Source organism: Lipotes vexillifer, unplaced genomic scaffold, assembly GCF_000442215.2.
Source record: "Lipotes vexillifer unplaced genomic scaffold, Lipotes_vexillifer_v1.1 scaffold352, whole genome shotgun sequence".
NCBI classification, from domain to species: Eukaryota; Metazoa; Chordata; class Mammalia; order Artiodactyla; family Lipotidae; genus Lipotes; species Lipotes vexillifer.
This window is the reverse complement of record NW_006776684.1, coordinates 1,669,486-1,686,968: the sequence shown is the minus strand read 5'-3', so window position 1 is coordinate 1,686,968 and position 17,483 is coordinate 1,669,486. Positions and strand designations below refer to the sequence as shown.

Sequence of the window (17,483 nt, the reverse complement as noted above, 5' to 3'; positions counted from 1 at the left end):
GCCCGTCGGGAGCCTGTGCTCTGCAGGGGGAGAGGCCACAGCAGTGAGAGGCCCACGTACCGAGAAAAAAAAAAAAAAAAAAGTGTGTGTGTATGTGTGTGTGTGTGTGTGTGTATATATATATATATATATATATAACTGAATCACTTAGCTGTACACCAGAAACTAACACAACATTGTGAATCAACTATATTTCAATAAAAATTAAAAAAGAAATCAGTGCCAACTCAAGTAGATAGGAAAGCTGTCACTCTCTCATGTTATCTAGAATTTCTCTCATGTCATTCAAATGAATGAAAGAGAATGAAATGATTTCATGGTACTTATTTTCTAAGTCAATGAAGATGTATTTCAAATGTGATTTAAGCAACTCTGTCAGAAAAAAAACTAAGAATCAGAAGTCAGAAAGTCTCACTGATAAGCTCCCAGATGGACAACACATATGAGATATAAACACCAAAAGAGTCACATTAAACTTTTTTAAGCCGTCTGCATTTGTACACGTCTTCAGGTGTCCTCTGCAAGGCTTCAGATTATTCAAACTGGCCTCCAATCACTTATGTTCAGATTTTAATAGTTCTGCAAACAGTGCCTTTTGCTATAGGGTCATACCTGATCCTCCTGGCCAGAAAGTGACTGTCAAATGTTACTTAGCCTTGTCTGGTGTTCTAGATAGGGTATCTCTATGTCTGCTTACGTTACAGGTAAACACTGACATGATTTGTTAGATATACTTATTTTTATAACAAAAGGATCTCTCTAACAAATATCTGTCTTGCTAGCATCAAAGTTCAGCAAATGAAAACTGGAGCAAATTGGGCTGAGTCTCAAATATCTGCCAACTCACCTTTTCTGTCACCACCTAAAATCAGAAGCAGAAACTAAAAGCTGATTACTAATTGTTGTGCAGTTCATAAATAAACTGATCAGTCAGGGAAATAAGCAGCTGGATTTTAACAATACTATTCATTTTATTTAACCAAGGTTTGGACCCCTACCACATGCTCCAAAACCTATATCATGCAGTGAAACAACACCTAGGTGTTTATCTGCACCTACTTATAACCTGCCTCTCTCCAAAGCTAGACTCAATGTGGTAAGTCCAGACCTGTTGCCAAATAGGGAAGAAAAATCAAGAAGTACAAAAAAAAAAAAAAAAAAAAAAAAAAAAAAAAAAAAAAAAAAGGAAAAGAAAAAAAAATCAAGAAGTACATTCTAGAACAAGAGTCTCCAAAATAATCTTCCCAAGGACCACGGATACAGCATACAAGAGAGTCAATATATTTAACCATGGACAAATGAAATTCAAAAATCCAAAAGACCAGGTAATTGCCTAACTAAAATGTTTTGGTTTCTCCAAAAATGAGTACTACTGTTTTTTTCCAAGTTCCTTCCGCCTGCCTACTTTACGCACCCTAGATCCCCTAGAGAAATGAAAATGGAGGTGTGGGGTGTCACATGAAGCCAAGGACCACGATCACAGACTTCTCCCCAGGGAAGAGGAAGGAGCCACTTAAGCGAATGGTAACACTGAATGGGACCAAATAACACATTTTAGTATCATGAGCTTTTCAGATGAAGCCACAGGTAGGGAAAACTGTAGAATCCTAAATTATATTCAGGGAGGAATTTTAAAAGATGTTCCCCAGCAAATCACTTTGCTGTACAGCACAGGTCCCCAGACTTTCTTGGTTCCCAGCACAACTGGTATCTCAGTAATTTTTTTTATAACAGCCTCAGGTCAGGAGAAATACCAATGTTTGTTTTTTTACATAGTTAAGTCCAAACAACTTAATAAGTATATGTCCTAATAACTTAGCAGCAGTTTGAAATAATATTGTGTGTGTGTATAAATTCAAAGAAAACATAAAATTTTATTTCATTCTTAAATAACCAAAATTACTTAATAATAGTATACAGACACCTTTTGGGCACTGCACATCTTCTCAAACTTTGTAATCTAATCAGATATCATTGCCATCATGTCTTGTGCCAACCTGATTTTCTTACTTGCTTTTTACCACATCAAATGCCAAAAATCCAGCTTCACAAAGATATGTCATCAAAAGACATATAGCATGAGCTAATGTTGAAACTGTCAACTAACTCAAGATAGTAATTCACATGGTGACCAACAAATGTCAAGTATCACAGTTTTTCCCTCAAAAACTTAAAATATCCCATGGTGCCCCTGTGAGTTCACTATGGCACCCCAAGGCATCTTGATGCAGAGTTTGGGAACTGTAAGAGTAGAGCTACAGTTAAAAGTGTGTATTGACAATCCAAACAAGAGCAAAGCATCTATACCTCACAATTGATTTTCTCTCCATATCCCGTGAAGGCTGGGGCCTGAAGGAATTCCCAGGTCCCCCCTTTGTCAAAGGTGATGACTGATCTCATGTTCTCTTCATTCATGGAACCATTAATCAGAGTAGCAATGTAGACTCCCTGTAACCCCTCCACGCGGTGGAAGTCAGCAAATGGTTCATTTGCAAAATACCTACATTAAGAGAAAATAAACAGCTGTGAGCATGAATTCATCATTTGCTTGGCATGTTCTTATTTTAAATAACATAAAATTTCACCACTTTAAAGTACACAATTCAGTGGCATTAAGTACCTTCCCAATGTTATGCAACCATCATCACTATGTAGTCCCAGAATATTTTCATCTTCCCAAAGGGAAACCCTGGACCCACTGGCAGTCATGCCCCACTTTCCCTTTCCATCCCAGACGCTGGCAACCACTGATCAGTTTTCTGTCTCTGTGGATTTGCCTCTTCTGGATATTTCATATAAATGGAATTATACAATTTGTGGCCTTTTGTATCTGGTTGCTTTCTCTTAGCATAAAGTTTTCAAGGTCCATCCACGTTGTATCAGTACTTCTTTCCTTCTTATGGCTGAATAATCTGTCCTTTTTAAAAAGTGATGTTTTGTAATTTTGAAGGCCAAGATGCTCACCTGACCTATCACTCCTCACGTGGGGTTCAGAATGATGAATACAACGCGGAAAAACTGATGTCAGAGTCACATTTATTTCTCCACTAATGAAACTGACCCCAAATCCTCTAGTGAGCCCTGACAAACAGGAAACCTTAAACCAAACTCACCAGATACTAATTATAGTGCTGGCCTATTCACAATAGCCAAGACATGGAAACAACCAAAATGTCCATCAACAGAGGAATGGATAAAGAAGACATGGTACATATATACAATGGAATACTACTCAGCCATAAAAAAGAATGAAATAATGCCACTTGCAGCAACATGGATGGACCTAGAGATTATCATACTAAATGAAATAAGTCATAGAGAGAATGACAAATACCATATGATATTACTTACATGTGGAATCTAAAATATGACACAAATGAACCTATCTATGAAACAGAAACAGACTCACAGACATAGAGGACAGACTTGTGGTTGCCAAGGGAGAGGGGGTGGTGGGAGAGGGAAGGATTGAGTGTTTAGGGTTAGCAGATGCAAACTGTTATATATAGAATGGATAAACAACAAGGTCCTACTGTATAGCACAGGGAACTATATTTGACATACTATGATAAACCATAATGGAACTGAATATTAAAAAGAATGTATATATATATATATAATGTATAACTGAATCACTTTGCTGTACAGCAGAAATTAATACATTGTAAATCAACTCTTCTCTGATTTAAAAAATTATAGTGCTGAGGCTTTACAATCTAACCCAATCTATAGGAGTATAGCTAAGGGGTTACACAGCCGCTGTCCAGATACTGACAACTAATTAGCCAAAACCCTGATCAGACAGAAGCCGATAGGATTTATCAGGGAGCAAAGCAGAACCCCTTTCCCAAAGGCATGGTATATGTAACAAGGATGGCTCTGGAAACCTTGAGGTTCTGCTTATTAACAGTGAAGCAGAGAAGACGACCCTCCCCGGCCTTAACTGCTAGCCCAGATACTGTCATTTCCCTGGGAAGAGGTTTTGTTCTAACATGGTACACACGTTACAAACAGAACAGATCTCTCAGAAAGGGTAGCCACAGTTCACACGTGGCTTGTAAAACTGGAAGCGGGTCCTTTATTTGGAGGGTTCTGAGCCACTGGGCTTTGTAAAAAAGCACAGAACTGCGCTTTCCCTTTATCTGTCATACAAATCTCGAGCTGGATGACTGTTGGCCGCCTCAGACAGGAAGACGCACACAGAAGTGGCAGGGCCACCCCAGCTGAGAGGCAAAGCAAGGTCCTCCAGAAAACACCAGCGCTGAGACCAAATGTTCTGATGCGTGGTTTCCTTAGGTCTGTTTTAATTGTTTCTCAGTTGCTTCCTTAGGAATGGGCCACATGTCTGCTCCCCGCTGCCCTCCATTCACCTCTGCTCTGTTGCTTGTGATCCTAGCATCATGAGGTCCCCGTATTGGCTCCTTTCAATTTATCTGGGAGCTCTGAATTTCTCTCGCTTTCAGGAGCCCTGTTTCTCCCCCTGGTCTCTCTCCTGGTGTTTTATTTTTTCAATCCAAGCAGAAGCATGTCCTCTGTACGTCCCACGCTCCTCCAGGCCCCAGTCCACCCTGTCATCTCCCACTCTGACGCCTTGCACCCTACAACTACCTGACTCACCCAAGCATCTCCCCCGGAGAGTCCCTTTACTTCCGTTTTCTCTCCCTGGCTCTCACCACTTGCTCTTCCCCTCGCCAGGCAGCTCACCAGGTCCCCCTCGACCACCCTCAGCCCAAACCCAGCACATCCTCCTCAAGATGTCCTGTGGGCCCACCACGTCTGTCCCTCCATCTAGACGCTGCCTCCACGTGGCACCTCTCACAAGGTCAAGGTCACCCCTGGTGAGAATTCCTTCTCCCGGCCTGTAAGTAAAGAGATCCAGGTACCTCGGCACCACACTTTCCCACTGAGCTCAAAGCATAGCTCGTTTGGTTTGGTGTGGTTTTCCTTTTTTTAAGTTAAGCCAGCCTGCCCACATAATCTGCTCCTTCACCCTTGTCCCATGTCGTGGTGCTGAGACAAAGGTCATTCAATTGAGTATATCTGAACATCTCCAGTCCCGAGATAAAATCTGAAGAAAAAAAATAAGAAGGCCGAGGAGGATGTCAGTCTATGAATCTTGACGTAAATCTATTTTCATTTTCCTAACTGGACCGAGTGGTGAGGCAGGGCAGGGAGTCGGGGGGGAACGTTTGTAACTGCATAACGGGCCATCTGTCTGTGCGCAGTGGCCGTATGGCCACGTCGCTGAGGTTCCCGCTTCCCGGGGAGCCACTCGCTGCAGCTTCGGGCTCCTGCCCTGCCCTCTCCATCCTGAAGAGCTGACAAATGCAGAAATCAAGGAAACCACGGCCAAGCCGTGACTTATCAGCCCCATAGCTGGAGGCTCTCAGAGGTGACAAACAAAGAGTCGGCAAAAGGCCAGAGAGAGAGTGGTTCATGAGTTTAGTTATAAAAAAGTAAGGACACTATTACTCACCTATACAGAGAAATGAAGTATTGATTGACACGTGTTACATGTGGATAAACCCTGAAAACATTACATTACAAAGTGAAGCAGACACAAAGGCAGACACAAAGGTCAGGTGTTATGGCATGATTCCATTTATATGAAATAGCCAGGACAGGCAACTCCGTAGAGACAGAAAGTAGCCTGGTGGCTGCCAGGGGCTGGAGGAGGGGAGAGTGGAGAGAAATTGCTGAACGGGTAAGGGGTTTTCTTTGGGGGAAATACAAATGTAAATGTTTGGGAATTAGATCAAGCTGGTGGTTGCACAACATTGTGAATGTGCTATATGCCACTGAGTTGTTTACATTAATAAAATGGTTAACATCATGAGAATTTCACTTCAATAAATCAAAAAAAAGAAAAAAAAAGCCACAGGAGCCAGCCGGAAGGGGCCGTGACTGACCAAACCAGAACAACCTAAGGATGAATCACGGCAGGAATGGTTTATAACACATTATAAGACACTGAATAATAAATAACCTGTGGGGTGGGGGTGGGGGGGTGAGAAAAACCCGGAATAAATAAATAACCTGCCAGTCTACACCGGGGAAGAAAAAAAGTAAGGAGTAAAAGATGACAGCACCTCCAAAGGAGAAGAAACAGGGCGTAGAAAAGCATATCAGAGACCACACGGAAAGTTCTCTGCTCGGATATCTAATAGGCATCTCCAAACCAGAACTCTTGATCCTTTCCCCACACCTGCTCCTCGCCCACCCCTCTCCGTCAGTCTGAAACCATCACTGTAGCAGCTACCCCGGCCAGGCAGTGGTGGGTCCCTGACTCCTCCTTCTCTCATACTCCATGTCCAATCCATCAGCAAATGGTCAGAATTTGACCACTTCCAGCATCTCTACTGCTACCGCCCCGGGGTCCAGCCAACCTCCATCTCCACTGGCCTGGATTCCGGCAGTGCTCTCACAGCTGGGCGTCCCTCCACCCCTGCCCGACACATGAAAGTCCACTTCCACTCATGTCCCCACCAGACACATGAAAGTCCGCTGTCTAATTTCCACACGGCATCCAGGATGGCCTCTTTAAAAGATAAGTCACGTGAGTGTTCACTGAAAATTATTTATTAACACTACCCATTTATGTTTTATGCACTTTTCTTTACATAATGCAATTCACAGTTTTTAAAATGGTGTCCAAAAAAACGTAACAGGTTAAATCAAATAATGTCCAGCTTCTGGTCAAAACCCTCCATCGTGCTTAGAAGAAAAAATAGGGAATTCCCTGGCGGTCCAGTGGTTAGGACACCGCACAAAAAAGAAAAAAAGAAGAACAGAAGAAAAGGATAAAGTTCTTTCTACGCCCTTGAGGGCTCTACACAACCTGAACCCTGCTCTCTTGGTTCCTGTGTCTTGGGGATGCTCTCTCCCCTCCACCAGCTGTTTGATCCACCCTGGCCTCCTCACTGCTCCTAAAATAAACCAACAAAGTCCCACCTCAGAACCCCTGTGCCTGCTGTTCCCTCCGCCTGCAATGCTCTTCCCCGGGGTACGTGCCCGGCTCCCTTCCTCATGTAATTCAGGCACCTGCTGGAATGTCACCCTCGTGAAACAGCCTTCCACGACCAGCCAATATAAAGTAATACCCTCGTAACCCTCTGTCCTCTTATCTTGCTTTATTTTTTTTCTCAGCGCTCACCATTATCAGCAGATCACATATTTGTTTATATTCTGTTTTCCCCCAGTTAGAACAAAAGCTCCACAGAATGTGGGGCCTCGTCCTGAGTTTTCCTTGCTGGATACAATATCTCATGGCTGTACATGCAACATCACCGGGCACCAAGCAGCAGCATACTTGCTGAATGAACTGATGACTGAATGAACTGGCAACGTGCACAGGGACAGTGGGCGGCAAGGACATGCCCTCTGGCCTGGTGGTCATGGCCTTTCGGGCCAGACCTCACTGCAGACCAGTCAGTCAGCTCCACCGGATGGCTCTTCCCAAGAGCACAGAGTAAATGTAATCACAGTCAGACACACGCAAGTCTGGTTTGTCGCACGATAAATGAGAATCAATGGGCTTGTGGCACCAGTGCCCCCACGGATTCGTGGCATCCACCCCTCCCAAACCCCGGACTCCTCCACGACCCAGAGAACACCCATTACCACAGGACCACTCCAGGCATGTGATTTACTGACAAAGGATCGGTGACGTTGGTGTCTTTCCACAGACACCACAGAACAATACCTTGCAATTACTGAAAAAAAGAGTAATGACGTCAATTAACCAGAGTCACACAGAAGCAGGGCCTTGTGGCCACATATACCAGCTGGTCTGGAGTTGATGATATTTTGCAAGCGCTCTTTCCCACTGGCTCTGAGACCACAAAACCAGGTAACTGAATGAAGGGAACCCAAAGGAGGGGCTGACACTGTGGCGGTGACCCTAAGTGTCACCCAGGCAGTGATGCTCCGCCTGTGCATCACATCAACGTCACCTGGGGAGCTTTTTAAAATCCTCACACACCCATCACACCCCAAACCAGATAAAATATAATTTCTAGGAAGGTGAGCCAGGCATAATCGGGGTTTCTGAAACCTCCCTGCCGAGGTGAGTCCAAATGTGCAGCTAATGTTGAAAACCACCCAACCAGAGGTCGTGCGGGGGTGTAAGAAAGCAGGGAGGGCCTCCCGGTCTCCTTACCTCACCAAGGTGTCACTGCCTGCCCCTGCTGGGCTGTAATAGAGCACATTCTCCAAGGACAGCGAGAACTTCAGCCCCTCTGCCTCCGAGATGTACAGGTTGGTGCGGTTGTTATTGTGACTGACACACACAAACACCTGGTCCTCGGAGGCGTCCGCAATGTAATATTCCTTTGGCATCAGAAGTCAAAAAAAGACAGGAGTCAAAAACACCACACAGGCCCTGTGGACTGTCCCAGTGCACACTAAAGCAATGACTTCCAAATGTCCCAGTGAGGAGTGTGGGCTCGGAGCCCATGGAAAGCCTCCCCACGTTGGGAAAGAAGCTTGGCCGACTCTCTCTTTGGAGACCCTGAGGCTGCCTTACGGCCGGAGCAAACCCCTTCTTGGCAGGTGGGACACAAAATAAGAATGGGCCCTGAACTCCAAAAATGACCCAGAAATCGCCTTTAGTTAATAATGTCTCCCTATCATTAGTACAAAGTACAACATGGATTAATGTGCATTTCCTTCCCTCTCATTTTCTCTAAGGTGTGACTATAGGAAGGCAGAGCCCAGACAAAGCAAAGAACCGACAAGCATGTTCTCCATCACACCCTCCTCTTAGCTACTAACCTTCCATCACACCAACTCCTGGCATCAAGGCCTCCAAATGCCACCTCCTCCCCGTGGTCACTTCTCTGATGACCCAGCCCACACTGACTTCCCCTATCGCTCTCTATGTTCTAACACGTACTGCGTAGTCAAGCCTTCGACTGTACGTGGTCTCTTCCTCTGCTCTGCTCTCAGGCTCTCCAACCCATCTGTTTCTAAAAGGGTGAGACTCAAATCCTATCCCTTTTTGGAACCTCACCATCTGTGAGCAACACAGCAGGTACTTAATAAATAACTACTGCCGCCACCAACCTCCCATTCCTCCAGCACTAGCACACTGAGACCATTGACTCCGGTTCCAAACCTCTCTGCCAATCCTCCTCCACTTAAAGCAAATTAAGGCTCCCATTCAGCTCCACTTCAAAAAGTGAAGAGGGAGAAAACAGACCAAGATGCCCAAAGCATAATGGTTCTCTCTCTCGAGACCAAATCTAGGAAGTGACTTCAGGGAGCCTCCATCAGGTATCCATCCCCCATCACCCTCCCTCTAACCTCTGCATGAGGACAACGGCACTCCTTCCCACCCCGGCGTGGACCCCACTCACATTAATAGGATATCTTGTGACAAACTGGGCTGCTCGCATGGGCTTGCGGCCAAAGGAGACCCAAAGCTGGACAGAGGATGGTTGCAGACTGCCGAAGAGATGCTGCCAAGGAAGAGGAAAAAAAAAAATCAACTGTACTATATTATCGCCACTCAAAATGAGCGAAAAAGGAAACAGAAAAGTCAGACCCCTCTGATTCAACTAAAAACACAAAATAGAGAGTGTGACCGCAAATGCACATTTTTGCAACATTTGCTGTCACTGGGCAGCTTGGGCTGTACCACTTTACCCTAGATAGCTGGTCTACAATAAATATTAGATACTCCAGATACCACATGATGGGAGAACTTGAGCTTGGGGAGGCGGGCGGTGGCTGCCAAAGCTTAAGCAGACAGCGAAAAGGGAGAGAATTGTGTGATGGAGAGACAGGCGGGGCGGAGGAGCCTACAGCCCCCAAACCACCACTGGGTGAGGTCAGCCACACACCTGATACACATAAAAACATACCCTCTTCCTCCTTCTACTCTTATTTGCAGATCGCTAGGATCCCCGAGTCACAGGGCTTTAATTTGTACCAAGAGTTGAAGGGATTTTCATTGATTCTCTTTTCAATCTTTTAAGACTCCTCAATGATTAAGGTCTTTTGCTAGAATATGCTTTCTTTGGTAGCATACAGAGGACATCACATGATGCTGACCACGCATGTGATGCACTCACTCCACACGATGCTGACCACATCACGTTGCATTTTAGAGATATTAAACCACAGCTGGAAGCTTGAGAATGTATATAAAAGCACTAGATTTGGAGCTAGCTCTAAATTTCTCTAGGTCCCAGTTTATTCATCTATAAAATGAGAAGCTGATTTGAATCAGGACTTTGGGTACGGGTTTAAGTGGTCCAGGAACCCCAGAAATATATATGCAAATTTTCTGTGTCGATGTACTCACTCATTTTGCTAGGGAGAACATCTCACCAGGTTCTCAAAAGGGTCAATGATTCAAAAAAGCATAAGAAACACTGTAAAGGATCTATGTGGCTTTTTCCAGCTCTACAAGTCTGTGACCGGGAACTGAAGGCAAATGTTGCATATCTACGAAAACAGACAGGGAGGCCCATCCTCATGTGGACATCCTCGCAAGCACGACTATCACCCAACTGATTAGAATGTCGGGATCCCCAGCCAGAAGGCTTCACGTATCCTCGGCTATGTTGCTACTGTTTATTATAGATTTTAAATTCCTACAGAGTATGGAAGATGCCAATTTCTCTTAACTGTAATATAACAACTACTAATACACATGCTCATGCATGTCCGATAAATACTGTGAAGAGCAAGCTGATGAAGTTATTTTCTATTCATTTGAGCAGCAGAATGTGTGTACACACACACACACACACACACACACACACACACACACACACACACACACACACACACACATATTTATTTTTCAAGCCACCACTGAACACTGGTTAAAAGTGGTCTGTTTTAAAGAAGCCAGGTAGAGAAGTATAGAAGACTGCCTTTTCAAAATGGCACCCTGAAAACCACATAATAGCCTGTCCTCAGTATGGGGCTACAGAAATGATAGATTGATTAAAAACGCAAAATGTATCACCTGAATGAGAGAAGAGTTCCCAGTAAAACTGCTGTGTATAAATTCCAAAAGCCCTCCTTAAGTCAATAAAGTTTTATAACTATATATAAAGGTCAGATGATTTAAGTCACCCTATATAAATCCTTATGAATATATATGAATACACAGATATCAGTGAAACACATATTTTTTTATGCTTTATGTTTTGTCACTACTTCCTACTGCAGTTATACCTGAGAAAGGAGCCACTTTTCTCAGTGACATTCAGGCCCATCATTAGTTGAATGTTCTTAATGATGGCTGCTGGGAGGCTTGAGAATTGAGAATGGATAGCAAGGCATAAGTGCAAAAATCACAGAATACTAAGGTCATGGAAAACCTCTAAACACATCCATCCCACTTCCTTCCAAGAGAATTATTCCTAAATATGGATAATCAGGTTCACTCCTAAAGCATTTGTAGATGAGTTATTGTGATATTTTACTACCACCAAGAAAAGTGTTAACAATGAAACTATGGCACACTACTGATTGTAAGATGGATTTCTTAATAAACTATGGGTTTTTGTTGATGTTGGGTTTTCCTTTACCATTATTATAAAAGTAAAATATACTCATGAAAAACACCTCACAATACAGACAGGCATAAGGTAAACTGCAGATCTGTTTCCGCTCTGCTCCCGAGTGCTCACTGGTAACAGGCTCTGGGCCATTCCTTCAGAAATGTTCTGTGCAGTCACCTATGAGCATATTCAGAGAGAGACAGACACTGCTACACTTACCCCAGCATCCATTAATGCCTTTCATCCTTGGCAAAAGGACCCTGACAGCCACCTGAGTAAAAGACTAAGGCTCTCTTCCTTTTGTACAACTCTGTGTGGTCACGCGACTGAGCTACCAGTCAATGAGACGTAAACAGACTATTGTGTTGGGTTTCAAGGAAAGCTGCTGAAAGAGACTGAATCAGCTAGGAGGGGTCCTATTTTGACCTTTCTGTCTGTCCTTAATTCTTCTTAACTCCAATAGACTCGAAGGCTAGTACAAGTGTCGTGGACCATGAGGGAACTTTGAGAATGGAAATCGTTTGTTTGGATGGTAGAACAGCAAGATAGAGAGGCCTGCGACCCCAATAACACCAGGGCACCAACATGCCAGCCCTAGACCGCCTACCTCCGGCAGCACTGATGAGGGAAAAATAAACCTCCGTCTTGGCTAAGCTGCTTTTATTTCTAGTCTGCTAGCCAAACACAGTGCCAAATTGATACATCCAAATTTCTTTTTCACATACAAATTAGATCATGATAGAAATGGGCTGTAAGACTCCCTGCCACCTTCTCCTTCAAAGCAGTAACAAAGTTTCGGCTAAATATCATCCACATTCATGTTGTTTATACCCAATTTATGGATAAAATGATATATCTGGATTTGCTTTAAAACAGTCCAGGAAAAAAATAAGTAGTGCGTAGACAGCTGAAAAGAGATTAGCAAACGTAGATACTATTGAGACTGAATGAAGGCACAAGGGGAGGTCATATCATTACAAACTATTCTTTTATGTGGATGTGAAAATGTCCATAATAAAAAGGTGGCAAAGTTAATATTAATTGAAAGCACTTCTGGAACGGCAAAGTGAGGAACTCTAAAAACCCACTCATCTGTGAAAACAACAAGAACACTGACAAAACTTCTCAAAATCAACTTTTTCAGAATCCTGAAAATGAAATAAAAGCTTGCAAAAACTCAAGGAGCATTTATTCAAGACAACGACTGAAACCCGGCAAGAAGAGCTAACTTGGTGATGTTTTAACTTGTTCTAATCCCATCCCTTTTCTCTCTAGCTCTGTTGTAGCCTGGGAAACCCACAGCTTCACAGCTACAACAGCTGTGAAAACCACCAGCCCAGAAGCCACTGGAGAGGACAGAACAGGTTTGGAGCTTCCCAAATGCCCCACAGCCAGAGGACTGTCAGATCTGATCTGCCTGGTGACTCGCTTGAAAGCTGCATTCTCAGGTCTTCTCTTTATATAACATGACTCAGCTCGCTGTACACACAGACCTGTAGCCAGGGCGTTTACAGGGAACAGTGACAAGTGGCAAATGTTTTAACACCACAGCTGCTGGAGAAACATTATCGCTTGGAACTGCAAAAGGTGAACTAAAAAGCATAAAAGGAAAAACTGGGGAAGATGTCCATAAGAGGCTTTGATAAACTCTGAAATATCCCAAGACATTCACAAGGTCACACACAAAAGGGCTGTGCTATGCTCAGGAAAGAACTGAAAGGGCCTAATCTCTCACATCCAGCTAACAACCTTGAGTCTCTACACAAACAAGAAGCAGAGGTTAAGGCAGAGTTGTAGAAGGCATGCCACCAACACACACTCAGAGGCCCTCAGCAAAGGCTGCCAGACGAATGGCTCAAAGTACTTAAGGAAATCTCTGTTCGGTCATTAGCTGACCACTAATGGTCAGTACTTTATCAGCCATACGCAACAAGGGATGCAGACTTTACAAAATGAATGCAGGAAACTCACAAAACAAAAGCAACAATAATACCAACAAATATCAACTTTTTCAGAATCCTGAAAATGAAATAAAAGCTTGCAAAAACTCAAGCAACAAAAAGCTCCCCCTGGGAATGGGTTACTCTGATATGAGGAGTTGTCACATTATATCACTTAAAATGTCTGGTTTTCCACCAAAACAATGGCAAGCAAACAGCAATGTATCACCCATACACCACACACACACACACACACACACACACACACATACACACACCAGTCAATAGAAACTGTTCCTGAGGAAGGCCAGATATCGGACTTATCGGCCAAGAAATTTAAATCCCCTATCCTAAACGCATTCAAAGGACTAAAGGAAATCATGTCTCAAGAATTAAAAAGGAAAGTATGAGAACACTGTCTCACCAAATTAGAGGATATCTATAAAGAAACAGAAATTATTTTTTTTTTAAAAAAAGAAACAAATAGAAATTCTTGAGTTGAAAAGTACAATAACTCAAAACAAAAATTCGCCAGAGGGGTTCAACCAGAGATTTGATCTGGCAGGAGAAAGAAGCAGCGAACGTAAAACTACGGTGATACGGTGATCCCATGATCCCTGCTTCAACATGCATGAAGCTCGAAAACACGATACTACGAAAGACAACAGTGACGAAAGGTCACAAATCATATGACTCCCTTTACATAAAATGCCCAGAATAGGCAAATCCATAAGGCAGAAAGTAGATTCCTGGTTGCAAGGGGCTGGAAGGAGAGGCGGGTGGGAAGTGTTGCTAATGTGTATGAAGTTTCCTTTGGGGGTGACCACGATGTTCTGGATTTAGACGGTGGTGAGCGTTACGTGACCTCGTGAAATAAACCACTGAATTGTGTACTTTGCAAGGGTGAATTTTACGCTGTACAAATTATATCTCAATACTGGTGTTATAAAAAATGAATTTTAAACATATTGGTATTATAGTTTTATTTTTAATCCGTAAAAACGTTTGAGCTTTATTGTTGTATGAGTTATAAGCAGTGAGTGCTTATACCTAGGTCTATGTTTGGAGACATTTAAGTGATGTCATAATTAAAATAATTCGTCAATAGTCAGATGTTGGTCAGTTACCCTAAAAGTCACATCCCAATCGTGGCCAGCTGACCTCCCGTGCAGAAGCCCATAGTTCTGAGGCAATAAACAAGTTCTTCCATTATCTCTATCAGCCTTAGAGACTTTAAATTAGCATAATGATGGTTAGAAATTGGTTTCCAATAGTGAAATTAGTGGTTGGTTGGTCAGAGTAGTAAAACTAAAAGTCCAAATGAGTTCTCTCGGGAAATCTGCAGAATGCAAGGTGTCTGAATCAATAGCCATAATATCCTAAAGATAACACCCTGGCATGAAAAGGGCACAGCAATTTAGGGAGCCCTGTCACCTGAACTCTTGGGGGTTATGCCTCAGATTTATCAAGCTCTTGCATTGGAGGATTCTATCTGCCTGATGCCAAGTGAAAGGCGAACAGAATCCTGCCTCTAAAACAACGGTTGGCAAACTTTTTCTGTGAAGGTCTGTATAGAAATACTTTAGACTTTGTGGGCCATCCTGCCCCTATGAAATGATCCATTTCTGCCACTGTAACATGAAAGCAGCAACAGGTGACACATAGCAAATGAGCATGGCTGTGTTTCAATAAAACAAAACAAGTGAAGGACCATGGTTTGCCAAGCCTGCTCTAGAACCCTGTGTCTGCATCATCTGTAAGAACAGAGAGGAAACTCCATCAAGCTCATGCATCAGGTGTTGGCTCACTGCTGCACGTTTGTGCAAGAAATGTCTGAGCCTGGCTTTCAGGAGAGGCTGCGAGTGCAGCTGGAGAGTAGCAGCCAGCCCTCACCTCCCTCCAACTGTTGGGCAACTACCGTTATCCACCAGGAAGTACCTCGCAGCTGTGTCTCACCAAGTTCACAAACTGATGTCGGTCCCTTTGCAGAGGTGCCTCCCTGTTGCATTAATGGCCCTATGATGTGGACTATGTAAGTGAATTTCATGTCAAAAACCAAGGAATAAAAATGAAACTTGGGTTAAAAGAAAATTGAAGGGCATGTGATACAAAGCACATGTGAAGTAAGAGCCAGGTCAGAAGGGCCCCAGAGAGTTATGAAGACTTGAAAACCAGCTCCAGTCCAGAACCCAGATGGCTGCCCAGACATGTTCTAAAGTACTAACTTGCAAAGAATTGGAATCATTCACAGTGCCGGAAAAAAGCAAAAGAGTTAACTGCCCAAAACCAATTTTCTGTCGTTTTACAATTAGTTTCTTGACTTTCCTAATTTGATTTGAATCCATTTAACATTAAAGTCACTCAGAATTTCCCCAAACCAGCAACCAGGGTGCTGGGCACACCCCAGATAAGAAGTGACACTTGCAGGCCTCAATACTCCTACTGACAGGGTTATCCAACCAAGGCCAATGTTGTTTATCCTTATGGCTGAGGACTCTAGTGTATCAAGGAGAAAAATACCCATTTTATTATCCACCGCCAGTTGTGTTTCTTCTCTCATCAACCTATCCATTGAGAAACGTTCCTTTGATAATATAACTATCACTGGAAGCTTCTGCATGTAGAAGGCTTTAGGGAAGAATGTCTCAAATTTTGGAGACTCTTAGGCATCCTAGGGATGCTCAGGGGAAAAACTGCATTTGGGCCCTGCCATCTGCATTTGTAACAAGGGCCCTTGCTGCTGCAGGTGACCCTAAGACAACACTTCCAGGAGGTGGCCTAGCTCATCTCACCTGGAGCCTCTAGCTAACACCACTGACCTTGGAATCTGGTGGTCCATCCGTGTGCTGAAAGAAGCAGCCAACACAACTACACTTTTGCCACCAATACCATATAAATCAATAAGCCACACACAGAGTTGAGAGTCGACAATAAAAGAACTAATAATTTAATATCCCCCAATCCCATCCCCCTCCCAAAGAAAACCCCAGTAGCCTAATCTTTCTAAATTAGGCAGGCAAAGATTCATTCGACTCCACTGTACCTCTGCTATGTATCAAGCAATGTGCAAGATACTGGGTACTGCATCCGTGATGATCAAACAGACACAGCCACTGATCCTACCACTGGCCAGGAATAATAAAGAAATTATCACCGGCACTCTGCATATCAGCTATGTCTACAGAACAGACATAGCTGTGATGGCAGAACAGAGGCACAGAAAGCTCCAAATGGGATATAACTTACTCTCAGGTGTGAGATCTAGAAATAATAGGATAAGGGAATGCACAAGTGCTCTCCACCTCAGACCCTCCCAGCTCAGTCAGTAAAAGAAATCTGGGGATCAGTCACTGGGCCTTAAAATTGAGAAATTAAAATCACAAAAAGCACAGGCCCAAGAGACTAAAACAAAAAAGACCTATGAGCACCAGAGGACTGGAGACAAGGTTTTAAACACAACTGGTACTTGGGGTCACCCAACTGGATGTCACAAGGTACCAGTCCTGAGGCCTGACCTCTCACCTCTGCACTCCCAGCACACCCCTGTGCTTGAAGCAACTCAAGGATACTTGTGCCCTTGGGCTGTTCTGTGTGCACACGCGTGTGTAAGAGAAAGAGACAGACAGGCAAGGCAGGAAGCAAATGATCCAGGGAGTGACTCAAGGCAAACAGCCTGACAGAAGAAAACTTGTCATAGTTTAGTGGGTCTTAAAAAACATTTTTCGAGGTGTGTAATGGGGAAACCCCTCTGGCCTTTAGCCTCTCGCATCTTCCCTTCTGATTCCAACCTCGCTCCCTGCTTTCCCTTTTGGGGAAGTCCTCTCTCCACCCTAGGAGCCTACCAAGGGGGTTGACCTGCTTCTGCCTGGCCAGCTACCAACATATAAATAAGTGAGAACCTGGATGAAAACATGACATCTGGTTTTAGTCCCTAAGGTTAACAACGACAGAAAAGAGCAACCGCCCAGGCACCAGAGACCTCCGTCAGACCTGAGGTCAAGGAGGCAATGGTGGCGTTATGAAA

At 43.7% G+C, this 17,483-nt stretch overlaps 1 protein-coding gene across 1 annotated transcript in view; it reads right to left on the bottom strand.

Moving 5' to 3' along the window:
• Positions 1-17,483, bottom strand: part of SORL1 (sortilin related receptor 1) — a 168,034-nt gene that overhangs the window by 112,120 nt on the left and 38,431 nt on the right. Inside the window, exons 7-9 of the mRNA XM_007450615.1 lie at positions 9,357-9,458; positions 8,159-8,328; positions 2,308-2,500 (exon numbers count right to left, since the gene is read on the bottom strand). Coding sequence (XP_007450677.1) covers positions 2,308-2,500; positions 8,159-8,328; positions 9,357-9,458 — 465 coding nt within the window. The remainder of the gene's footprint in view (positions 1-2,307; positions 2,501-8,158; positions 8,329-9,356; positions 9,459-17,483) is intronic.